General features: G+C 34.9%; 1 protein-coding gene across 5 annotated transcripts in view; it reads right to left on the bottom strand.

The window, feature by feature from the left end:
- Window positions 1-9,352: 9,352 nt before the first annotated feature.
- Window positions 9,353-13,637, bottom strand: part of NCKAP1 (NCK associated protein 1) — a 99,114-nt gene continuing 94,829 nt past the window's right edge. For 3 of the 5 annotated variants that reach the window (XM_027588435.1, XM_027588433.1, XM_027588431.1), the window contains 4 exons: window positions 12,346-12,462; window positions 11,659-11,768; window positions 11,218-11,307; window positions 9,353-10,277 (listed from right to left, as the gene is read on the bottom strand). In XM_027588435.1, coding sequence (XP_027444236.1) covers window positions 10,161-10,277; window positions 11,218-11,307; window positions 11,659-11,768; window positions 12,346-12,462 — 434 coding nt within the window. In that variant the 3' untranslated portion in view covers window positions 9,353-10,160. The remainder of the gene's footprint in view (window positions 10,278-11,217; window positions 11,308-11,658; window positions 11,769-12,345; window positions 12,463-13,637) is intronic. The other 2 variants (XM_027588434.1, XM_027588436.1) reach the window with 2 other exon arrangements.

Raw genomic sequence — 13,637 nt, forward strand, 5'->3', positions numbered from 1 at the left:
ACAATGACATTGATATATGAAGCAAAGCAGAATTTCTATGATACGTTTTATTTAGGATGGCTTGGGGGATTCAGAAGCTGTTCTTGACAGCCACACCTATCTTCCAACTGTAATGTTTTGTATAGAATGCAAATGTTCAGACTGCGGCTGAAGAAGGCTCCACGGCTTATAGCTGAGGAGAGTATACTTGAATTGTGCGGTATTTCCTTCAGACTGAAGTCATGGTATTAATTCACTTGCTAGCAACCATCGGACTTGGGCTCAGATATAACAAAAATAGAACTCACTAGACAGGTCATCAGCTGCTTCCTCTAATCAGTTTCTGGGTGCTGTGACCTCCAGCAGCAAAGGCATTTATTCTCCAAGAGTGTTCTGCCATCTTGAAAGCCTAGGAGGCTTGTCGGTCGTCACTGTGTGATCAGCTGCCAAGGTAATTGCCAGTGCAATCTTGAGAACAGATGAGAAGTTAGACGGACAGGATAACATTTCAAGGTCTACTAATCCTTGTACCTGGTGACATGAAAAGATCATCCGACCAGCTTAAGTATGGGAGGTATTCCTGAAAAGGGATAAGATTACAGTTAAGTGTCTCACAAGCTCCTGCCTTTTTTATAAGTACTGACTTTAGTTAGGGGTGAGTCACCAGATTGAAAGGATTATTTTTCTATTTCATGACAATGACCTCAACTGTCACTTTGTAATTTCTCTTAGAGCTCCTCTTCTTTGCTCTTGGCATTTCACTCACATTTCCAGATTTTTTTTTTTTAAAGTCATTTTCCTGTAACGTGGAAGACTTTCTTGATCTCTTGCTAATCCTCCCATCCTTATGCCTATTTTTTTAAATTTTTTATTTACATTCAATTTTGTTAATATATAGTGTATTATTAGTTTCAGGGGTTTACGCCTATTTATATAAGAAGTTCAGATTCCACATCTCCCCCAAATACTCCAAACATGTGAATCATCTCCTTGGGAGAAATCACAGAAATCACTTTGTGTCACCACTGAGCTACCTCCATTCCAGGCACTGGAAGTACCTACCTGTACTTCACGATGCCCTGTCCCTCCACAAGAACAAAAAGAAAAATAACCACTTGCCCCCAACATGAAGCAAAGGACATTTTTCTATAGCATCTGTCTAGCCATCAGCCTTTTCCACCGAGTTGGGGGATTGATTAAAAAAAGAAAGATGAAATAAACATGGACCCAGAAGGCATTCCCAGAATCAAAGGAGACACAGATATGTAACAATTACACTATGATTCAGTAAGTACTATAATAAAGGTATTTACAAGGTTCAGAAGAAACAGAGGATGATGTGCTATGGAGAAGAAGGTGATGTTTGAACTCACTGTTGACAATATGGTCAGCAGTTTGCGGGCCAGAATATGAGAGAACATTCCATTCTAGAGGTAGGAAACAATATGAGGAAAGGCACAGAGGCTTCCAATGAGCCATTGTTGAAATTGTTCTGGGTCCTACAACGACATTTGAAAATGTAATCTTTCTATCTTTTACATCTGTTGTGTATAATACACACAAATATAGTATAAAGTATATATAGTAAAGAGCAGTCTTAAATTAACTTGAGCATTGCTTTATGTTAAATGCACATGAGAAAAAGCTCTTTCCCATTTAACATAAAGACTCTCAGACCAGAGCTGAAATATAGGCTGGACACAACAATGTCACATTCTCATGAGTGGAAGTTGTGATGTTACACTACTCATAATGACCATGACAAACTCTCTGAAGATAATTTTATAAAAAGCAAACAAATAACCAAATCAACAAATCAGAAAAACAACCACCATTTATTGAATCTCATCAATTTATGTACATGACCTCACTTACCTTAATCCTTACAACAGCCCTTTAAGGTAGATATTATCCCTGTTCTACACTTACAGAAACAAACTCAGATAAGTCAAGTAATTCATCCTTAAGTGACAGAGCTGGGATTGAGATCCCAGATTTATTTGATGCCATGGAATCACCTCACATACACCCTAAAATCCTAGCAGGAACCAGCAAATGCTCATTATGATTAAGACTTTATGACTGTGGAACTATGCACATTTATGTAGCAGCATGGCAGAGCAGAAGGAGCACTAGACCCACTAAACCAAGAATCAAGATGTAAGAATTCTAGAAGAAATCACCAGATTCCTTCTATGTGACTTTGGATACATTACTTGCCCTTAGGTAGGTTAAAGTAGATAATTTCTAAGGCTCTATCCAGCTATAAAAGACTGAAGTGCTCCATTATTACTGTCCCTCCATATTTTTGTGACAGGGATTTAAAGCTCTGTGATACAGTTTCTTCATGAAAAACTAATCCCTACTGCGCAATTTGGTTGTGGAGATTAAATGAGGTAACGGGCATGAAAATGCCTAGTAACAAGAGTGGCACAAAGTAAGCACTCAGAAGTATTTCCTGACCCTGAAGCTGCAGGTGAGTTAGTGCAAAGCAACTTTAAATGCTAGTGCCTAAAAAAGCCCATATTTATATCCAAGAGAACTGAGACAATGTAATGATAAGTATATAGTTCGGGGCCAGATTTAAATCTTAGCTTTTTCCTTGCAATATGAGTTTGTACAAGTTACTTACCTTCCTTCCCTTAGCTTCAGTTTCCACATCAGTAATTTGAGGATAATCACCATGTAGGGTGATTGGGAAGACAAAATGAGCAATACTTAAAGGATCAAATTAGATAAAACTTAGCAGTGTCTGCTGCATAGTGAGCTATCAATAAATGTGAGCTCTTCTTATGACTCTAACCAGCATTTTCAGCTTGGACAAAACCCCTCTTAACAGCCAAGGTCAAATTTGACCTTTCCTCCCATCTCAAGTTCTGCCAGCTGGGCCTTGCTTCAGGCTACACACAGAGACCCTTGTACATTTTGGCTAAAGGTAAGAATTAGGAATGAACTGAAGTTCATCTTCAGCCTAGGAAGTTGTGCATTATCTGCTCCTCGGATTCAGCTTCAGTTTTTGCAGGGTCTAACAGTTGAATGAGTGCTCCAGTCTGCTTTCTTGCATCCCAGGTCGTGTGTGATCAATCACCATGTAATTACATAGGTTATGGTCATACCTAGTTAGTACAGCATCTCAATTTATGATTAATAATTGAATATCCACTTTCAAATAAAGATAAACCTTTTAGATGTAATTGGAGTGGAGATCTCCCTAAATTGGATTCTATCAGTTTAAGTATGAATGTGCCTTAATTTTTTAAAGATTTTATTTATTTGTCAGAGAGTGAGTGAGCACGCACAAGCAGGGGGAGCGGCAAGCAGAGGGAGAAGCAGGCAGAGGGAAAAGCAATTTCCCTGCCGAGGTTTGTTTCTGGAAATATCATCCAATAATGCAGGAAATTCAGCATGTGAGAATACTTTAATGAAATTTTATCATTACCACTGACCCCTAAGACTTCAAATCCAGGAGTTAAAGAGGAAATGTTTTTAACTTAGTTACTAATGGAGAAAAAGCATATCTTAATTTGATAGCAACTTCATGAGTTGCTCTCCACTCTACACTTGAAAGTAACTATTTAGTATTTTATTTTTTTATTTTTTTAAAGATTTTATTTATTTACTTGGCAGAGAGAGAGAGAGCACAAGCAGGGGGAGCAGCAGAAAGGGAAAAGCAGGCTCCCCACTGAGCAGAGAGCCCTATGTGGGACTCTATTCCAGGACCCTGGGATCATGACCTGAGCTGAAGGCAGACGCTTAGCCGACTGAGCCATCCAGGTGCCCCATTAGTATTTTAAATGAGTTGTTTAATATGAACACAAGAGCAATTTAGCAGTTGACAGTGGTGAAAAATGATCCTGAACTACATTAAACTTTAAAAACATAAATGATGTAATAAAATTACAATTTTTGAATAAAATTTGTTCATATATCTTAGAAGCTTACATTCTATAATGGTGTTCTTTCATGTAGGCCTTGGCCAAATACTAATTTCAAGACTAGACCATTGAGCATTTGGTCAGTATGTACACTATGAATGTGACTTAGTCATAAACCACAGTTAAGACAGGGCGATCACCAGGTTGTTTATCCAGTATAGCCCCATCTCCAGGTCACCCATGTCGCAGGTTTGTGGACCTCATGCAACAAGTTGACCAGAACCTATCCATCCATCTCATTCTCAAAGTTAAGAGAAAATAGTAAAGTGAGGGTTAAGGTTAATTGGAAATAAGATATGGCCCTCTCTGGCTAGGTTCCTCACTTTAACTTGCTGATTTATCCTATTTTGTTATTTTTAGGTCAAAATGACAGGCTGAAGACTTTTCTTGGAAATGAGACATATTAGAGTTAGGCATGCTTGATCTGAAATGTTAGTGACAGTAATGTGTATGGAAAGTTCGATTCACATAAGCATCCCTACTTCAATATACTTAAAGCAGCTTTCCACTCTGAAAATAATACCACGTAGGGTCAATAAATACTAATTTTCCTTTCAACAGGACCAAATAACTAAACAATCATTTTTCATTAAAGATTAAAACATTTAAAATTTCAAACAAGGTCACAGCAAATCTTTAGAAAAAGAGGCATATTGTCTTATTTGAAAATTCAGGCCAATGCCATCAAATGAAATGGTGGTTTGTGCTCAAGTGGCCACAAAGAAAATATGAAGGACCGATGTGGAGTTACTACCTTAGAGATTACTCACTCATAAAAGTTTTTATGAATGTCACAGCTGGTATCTTCCAAAGGCAAGTCATTGTAATAGAAGAGTTGGCATGATTACACAGATTATGATTCACTGCCTGAAAAAAATTTGAACTTGGTTTAGAAGGCCTGGTGGTAGGTATATAATAGACTTTACCATCCTCAGATCAGTGCCCACAGCCGATGAGTGAATTCAGTTTCTTTACGGCCAACCTACCTTAGATTGGATTTCTGAACTTAGAATATATAAGCACAGAAGAAAGAAAGAAGAAAGAAGACAGGCAGACCAGAAAAGTAAAAGAGCTAGCCAGCCCAATGAGGCTCCTACCAACAGAAATGCTAACTGGTATACTTTCTTCTTCTCATACATGTCAAGTTCGTTTTTGCCTTCTGGGCTTTCACCTTCACTGTTCTCTCTGCCCATTTCTGGCCCCCTCTCATCCTTCATGTACCAGCCCGACTGTTTCTTGTACAGAGGCCTTCCCTGATGCCTCAAGCAACTCTCTCTCCCTGACTCCCCAGCCCATCATCCCATATATTTCCCTATCAGAAGTTTGTTCCTTCTGCCTAACATCATTAATGTGCAAACTGAACTGTAAAAGGGGACCTTCTCTATTTTGCTCACCATTATATCCAGGCATCTAGAAATATTTGCTGAATGAATGGAAAAGTGGTACAAAATTATTAGGAGAGTGCCAATGACTAACAGGAGGATCCAAAATGGGAAGTCATGGGAAGCATTTGTGCCAAGTTCTAGGATTACCTTGAAAAGAGAAGGGAAAATTAAGAGGTAACTTGGAAAAAAGAAAGAAAAAGGAATAAGAGTCTAATGGAAAAAGAAGGAAGCCCCCATTTCAAATCTGAGGCACTGTTTTTACTTACTGGGGAAATACAAAGATAGGTAAGGGCATTTATTGCTAACTTAAATGAAATTTATCTCATCCAGCCAGTATTCGCTCAACCGCATCAGATTCTCATTACTATCAGGCATTGACAGGGCACCATGTCAAGTATAACCCACAAAACTAAGCTCTGAATTTTTTTTGGATTCAACCTCCTCCTGTGTGTGATGAGCAAAAAACTCTTGAAAGGCCTGATAGACAAGGGAAGCCATTTTTAGATTCCCAAGTCAACATGACTATATATAAACTTTGTTCAAACCAAAAGCCCACTTTATGGCCCACCACACATGCATGGTACATCTACTTTGTGAATGAGTAACCTAAAGGAAAACCATCCTTGAGAGATCCATCAGTGCACCTACTCCCTGCATTCCTTTATGATAAACCTTGTGATTCCTGCCTATGTGCTAATCTATACTCTTGAGCTTTTACAAGATGTAAAAAGTATATAACCCCACAAAAACTATTCATTCTCTGGAGCACTTTCTTGACTGTGAAGACTGTTTCCCCAGCAGCTGTCCTAACAGGCTCAAATGACTCTTCCTTACTTCTAGATTCTAAAAAGTTTGTTCATTTTGTGATGTTCCCAGAAGCCTTTTCTTTTTCCAGAATAAATGACTAGAGCCCTAGTCCTATTCTGCTGAACTTTGGAATTTTTTCCATCCTTTCTAGGTTAAGAGATTGACAACACTAGAAGAACAATCAGCTGATTAAAAGATGACTTAACAGCAAAGTTCACTCTAAGCTCCCAGAAGGTAGGTACAAGATCTTACCCATCTTTTTCAGCCCAATTGTACAGAATATGCTCTCAAACTGACTGAATTAGAGAACATTCTGTGACCAGATTTCCTGCATTAGCACAATCTATAAAGGTAAGGATTACAGTAAATAAAGATGACTTAATGACAGGTAGGGCAGCTTTCTCTTCACAAAGAATTATCTAAATTACATTTGAAATAATGTATGATATAGATCCTATTTCTTTTATATATTTTTTCCTTTATATTTTTAGTAACAAAAAGGCCACTTTACCTTTGTTCACAATCATTTTGTAAAATGGGAAAACTTTCCATAAAATGAAGGCTGGGGTGAAATGAATGATAGAAACAATTTTATCAAGCACATTAAAATATAAATAGCTTTACAAATTAACTTTAGAGGGTGTAACTAAAAGACAAAGGTTAATATTAGTTATACTAATTTAGGAAGAAAGTGAAGTTCTTTTTGGTCTTTATTCTTTCTCTTTAAAAAAATGATGTACACCAGTCTATTAGTATGAAAGGCAAGGAAAGTCTTACAACTTTTTGCCTTCTGATTGGTAGATGTTTTTATTGACAACAGTTTTTAAAATGACATCTCTGAGGTATGAGGTTAAAAACTGCTATATACACAGTCTCCTGTATATAGTATCTAACACACAAACAGTATCTCTCTGAATTAGCTTAATATATAATTTATTTTATACCTATTTAATAGAATAAAGGAATTACAATCTTGGCATAATTTCAATTGATTCTTAAGTTCGTGTATTTAAATTGGACATCTTTTCATTCTTTAACATATCCTTTTTATATGAAGCTATTCTTAACTTGGACTTGGAAATAAATGTCCTATACTTCTAAAACTCAATTAAAATTCAGTTATCAAAGTAGCTGTATCCTAACATTAATTACTATGCACTATTAATAGATTTTAATAGCCATATCACTACACTCAAGACTGTACAGGAGCTGTTTTCAACCCTAACTATACGCACTAGAATTTTTTTACATATGCCAATAAGTGTTCAATTAGTATCTTCAAACAAAAGCTTTTGAACACTTGAAAGTAACAAAAAATGAAAATGAGTAATTCATTAAAGAAATAAAAATAATTAATTAACACAAGATATTTCACCTCCCTAATAAACAAAGATACACAAATTAAAACAAGATGTGTATCTCCCCTTTTAACAGGCAAAGATATGTATTGGCAGTAATAGAGGAAATTATATTCACACAATTGCAGGAGTAAAACTTATATAATCTTACTGGAAGGAATCTAATATTACATATCAAAGTTTAAAATGTGTACATGCTTCCACCAAGCAATCTTACTTGTGAGAAATTATCCTAAGGAGATAATAGGCCAAATTCATCAAGACATAGATACAAGATATTTAAAATGAAAAATAAGAAATTGCCTAAATGTTCACCAAATGAAATTACTAAATTAGTCATGGCATATATGGAGGCACTGAAAAAAAAAATCAAAGACCTCTTTCTATTGCTGAGTGAAATAGCATAGTATAGGCACGACATGATCGTACAGAAAATAATAAAAACAGTATGTTGTACTTTAAGTTTAGAATAAGAAACATTAAGACAAAAAAAAAGGTTAAGACAAACAAAATGTTAGAAATAGTACTGTCAATTTACTTTTAATTCTCCAAGTTACCCTTGTCTTTTTTTTTTTTTTCATAGAAAGATTGTCTGAGAAGAATAAGCAGATGCTACGCCAGTCAGTCAGTCGGTCAGTCAGTTTGGGCATATGGTAAAAAAACTGGGCAAGAAAAACTTCACATGACTATGAAGGAGCAATCTTTTCTTGGCCTGAACAGGGGTAAATAATGGCATATGGACATCCCTATGCCTTACCACATTTACCAATCCAAGTACACATATTCAAATGCCTACTTAACCTCTCAGGATATCCTTACCAATAAGTTACTATCACTCTAGGATGCTAATATTTCAAGACAAACATTTAATCTTAATTTCAACTGTTCACTGAGTCATCAGGCTATTTCAAGTCTATAAAGCCACTCCATTTAAAAATTCCTTCCCCTCTTTTTAAAAGATTTATTTTGAGAGGGAGAGAGAGCACATGCGTTCAAGGCTAGGGGCAAAGGCAGAGGGAGAGAATCTCAAGCAGACTCCCCGCTGAGCATGGAGCCTGATTTGGGGCTCAATCCCAGGACCTGGAGATCATGACCTGAGCCCAAATCAAGAGTCAGACATTTAACCAACTAAGCCACCCAGGCACCCCAGAAAATTCCTTCCCTTTTCAAAAATCCTCACTGAACTACTGAAAATTTCCAACAGATAGTGCTAACTATTCCTGCTTTAAGTATAGACTGGAAAAAAAAATCATATGCAAAATAGCAACACGATAATCTTCTGGCACCTCAATCTTTGTATCGGAACAAAGAAGAACATTATATAACTGAGTTCATAGTGGCTTTCTTTTCTCTTAACATTTTACTAGTGTGTACTTAAGAAGCTGTGAGCAAAAGCTCTATTTGATATCCAGATACAAAGCTGTTGAGAAATAGTTTTTATAATGCCAATTAAAAAACAAAACATCTGGTTAGTTTTTAAACAAAATGAGCTATTCTGCCCTCCATGCCAACCACTAAGCTTTCATTACTGACTGATGTAGTTCTCAGCAACATTTTACTAGTTCCATAATAATTCATTTTATTCCCATTCTTTCAAACAACTCTGTCCATTTGGTCGCATATACAACTGCAAGCTGATGGCATGGCACATGAGTTTCCTTTTAGTTCTTAACTCTTAAAAAAATGTTATGTAATTTTATTTTCCAATTTTACTTAAAATTTTTTTCCAGTGGAATGTTTTTCAAAATATTAATCAAATTTTGTGACAGCTGACCTGGTATCAAATGCTACACTTAGACATTCCTATATTTTAAACTAAATTGAAACTAAAATATTCATATTATTGAATAAATTTCTGGAGATCCAAAATTAAGGAAATAATTCAAAATGTGATACAGTCTAGTGTTTATTTTATGTTATGGCAGGTACACTTGAATTTCAAAAATTTAAAACATATAAAAAGTGGTTAGGGACTAACATGTGTATCAACAGTTGATAAATGTCTAAGACTGTTTATTATACAGCAGGGTACAATGGTAGTGCTAATGCCGGTAGGGCACCATGGAAGTTAGTCTAAAAATTATCACCAGGCTTTATACAAGCAACAACATATGCTGCTGTTTTAGAATTTCTGGACATAGTCTGCCTCTAATGCTAAGCAGTCCTTTAACATTTTTAATGTTATACAGTGTTACAGTGTTTAGTTTGGCAAATGTTTCAAAATAAAGTAGAAATGTATTCATAACATCACAGAAATGCACATCCAGTTTTGTTTTCAATAAGAACCATAGGTACAGATCATAACTCTTCCCTATATGAAATAATTTACACACAGATGAATGCTATATCACTATCTAAAATAATCACTAAATACAATTCTTTTTCAGAAATAAACAAGCAAAGGTTTTTTTTATTTTCAAATATCAAAAACATAGATAATGTATGTTTTTCAAACAATGATATTCTAAAATTATAGGAATAATTTTAGTGAATTCAGTGAATGTGAAACCTAAATCAACCAAGTATACTGTAGTAGAACCATATTAAATGAAACCAATGATCAGAAAATACAACCGTATGAAAGAAATTTATAATCCACAAAACTGTTTTTCAGGCCTTAAGGTAAAATAGTTCCACAGTTTACAGGTAAAACCAGAGCAACAAAAATGCGTGCTTGTCTTCAATAAGTAGATATTTTATGCAGAAGATGTAACACTTTGCTTGTAGACAGCATGGTATGCATTTCTCAGCAAGACATAAGGAAAACAAGATTCCAAAAGATCCATTGTCAGGAATGGGGATTCCTGCACAATCTGAAAAGTAGCAAAAATGCATCAGAGAATTGAAGTTATTTTAATGGGAACATTTACAGCCAGTAAATCATAATTTCTATAGTGTTCTTAATTAGAAAATTATTTTCCTTTTACTTTAGAATCTGAAATATAAATGTGCCAGTGTTTTGCTATCAAAATGTTTAAAATTACCACTTTTCAATTAAGTCTATTAATCATAGGAACAGATTGAGCACTTTCATTTGCCCTCAACTGTATACTAGACATATAAGAGAATATAAACATATTTAAAATATGGTCCATACCATCAAGTTCCCAAGACTAAGCCAAAAAACCAAATCAAACATAAGACCAACCGTAATTAAGTGGAAAGCTAGAGGAGTTCAAAAGGGATGAAAGATTAATGCGGGCCAGAGTAATCAGGAAAGTCTATCTAGAAAAAGATTTTAGCTATGGGGTACGCCGAATCATAGAACAGATATAGATCTCTGCAGGAAAAGGAAATTAATTCTAAGTGAGAAGAGCCACAGTGTAGAAACAAGGATAGCTGGTTCAGATAGTGAAGAGAAAGAGCTGACGAGGCACCGAGAATCACAGGAAATTATATTAGATGGGTGGGAAAGAGAATGTAGAAAATTCAGAAAATTGGGAGAGTTGAAATTGACACACTTGGAAAATATAAGGCCTTAAATGTTTCCCACCAGTTGAAAAACTATTCATAAAATAGGTAATACTACTCTTTTATTCTGTTGTTTTCTGGTATGATTACCATATGGTAAAATAAAACTAATGTTAGTCTTTCCAGTGATACTTAGACAGTGTGTGGCTTGAGTGGACTGAACAGAAGGGATCAAAAAAGTACTTCAGCTCATATTATTATTTAATCACTAAATGCCAAGAAAAGACTATCAGGAATGACTGGAACTTTTTTCTTGTTAATAAAAAATAAAATGAGACTTACCATATCTAGCAGTAAATAAACAGATTCTCTATTTCTTGTTGTTGTTTTATCAGTCTCCTGGCCAATTTTCAGTAGACTGGAAGATGCAAGCTTAAAAGTATATAAACATTTTAAGAAAGTTTTAATGAAATGTTCACTCACAAGTTACTTTTCAGTATGCTTCAACTTATAATATATTTCAATCATTCAGTGCCTATATATAAGATAATGGGCAAAATTCTAGGCAGTCCAAGTATCAGCTTAGAAAAAAAGGTCATATTGCAGAGTTCTAGAAATGAGAGATTTCTAAGGGAAAAAAATGCTAACCAGCTCCTTGATTTTAATGCCTGCCTTCACCTGGTCCTCCTTCCAGGGGGAAAAAAAGGAGAATTTATTCTGTTTAGTTATCATTTTTATTTTCCTTATAAAACATCATGAGTTCTGCTATTTGGTTATGCCTACCGCCAGAAATTCTTTAAGACGGTCTTCAATGCTTCCTTTGTGAATTGTAAACAAAGCTGCAGCAATCTGGTTGATGGCCTTGGCCAAGCAATGTATGTTGTTGCAGTGCCCTGAGAAAAGTGCAAGTAGGGTTTATGGTTTCTGCATGACCCCAAAATTTCAAATACATAAACAGCAAGTCTTTAATCACTTCACAATCTACATAGTGACATTATTAAGAGTTGGGCGATTGCCTGCCTTGCTCTCCTTTCATTTTTATGAGGACTAGTGCTTTTAAAAAATACTATAGCAAAAAAGCAACAAATGATGATGTCTGTATTAAACAGGCAAATTTTCAAAAAATACCCAAGAGAAATCATACATAAATTTTATATTGTCTCTGAAACTCAAAAAAGATGTTTTTAGCTGCTTTACAAACATTTCGTCATTTGATCTTTAGAACTGAATACTCCTTCATCTTCCCCTGCCACACACACTCAGGCACCCAAAAGCTCACACATACATGTTTCATGAATCAGGAAACTGGGGCTTTGAAAAAGAAAAATCAACTATTCAAGGTTGTAAAGCTAGTAAGTGACTAGTAGGTTAACCCACGTTCTATTATAAATGAACATTAATTACTTGAAAAGCATCTATTATATCAAAACTCATGACTTTTTCATTGCCAAAGCAATTTTAAACCATTACCTTCTATAGCAGGGCTATACTGAGACATGACGTTACTAGCCAATGTTGGCAAAGAAACTGCCACAAAGACCATAAGGAGGCAGGCAATTTTATATTCTTCTTCTGGACTTATGTTTTCTAAGGGAGAAAATTCAAAATAAAACTAAGTTATTTCTTCAAGATTAGTTAAGAGTTATCAATCTAAACCAGAAAATGCAAATTTCAATTTTTGTATAAGGTATATTACTGAGCTTCTACAGAACTAATTGCAACTTTGTTATAAGTGATATAGAAGTAACATACATTATTGGCTATTATCAACTACCCAATCATTTTTCAAGGACCTCTAAAAAAACAGTAAGGCAAAAAAAATTATTTTTAATTTTAAGATTATAAGGCAAAAAAAATATGATTAGGATAAGTGGAATCCTAAAATTTCCTAACTGAAAACTGATAAATTATTATTTGATAAGAATATTCTGTGTACTACAGTTTAGAAAATTTATTATCTCATAAATTACTCTGTAAAATCATCCAAAAAAACCTTAATTTTTTTCTAAAAAATGTGATTTGAAGTTTATTGTTAGTATTTAAAAGATATAAATATGGAAAGTGGACTAGATTTCCAACCTATCCATTTTAGAAGACAGAAGGAACCAGTCATAAATGAAAATAACTAGCACTGCCCTAAGTCTTTTAAGACATAATCCTTTCTAAAATATTTATTATAATGTATACTAAAATTATAGGTTACCCAAGGCACTTGAATCTGGTACCTGGGAAATTCTAGTTATTCTACTATTCACCCCACCACATATATGTAAGAATTGAATGTAAGAGCCAGAATGTTTTAAAAATCTGGCTATGAAAAATATAGCTGTAGCCAAATGAGTAACAGTGGCAATTACCCACGTGAATATAATTAACATATTGCATGAATGATGAAACAAAAAGCAATGTTAAATAAAAAAGAACTGATGAACCCAGCCAAACATGCTAGGTACAAGGGGATAGATGGTCATTTTAGTATCAGAAACAGGTAAAATGTTATTTACTTTGTAGACAAATCTAGAAATATCTAGAGCATTCTGGGTACTACATTTCAAAGAGCTGGTTTTAAAATCTTTTAAATGTTTAATACAACACAATGATGCACTGACTCCACAGTAAATGGCTCTAGTCCAGTGAAAACAGGACACCCTTTTCCAGATACCCATTTTGCTACCTACTGGACCATCTCCATCAGTATACAAATTCTGTGACTCTCTCACCTGAAAAAAATCCTTCTCTTGATTTTATTCCTGCCTCTAGCT

Source organism: Zalophus californianus, chromosome 3 (assembly GCF_009762305.2).
Source record: "Zalophus californianus isolate mZalCal1 chromosome 3, mZalCal1.pri.v2, whole genome shotgun sequence".
NCBI classification, from domain to species: Eukaryota; Metazoa; Chordata; class Mammalia; order Carnivora; family Otariidae; genus Zalophus; species Zalophus californianus.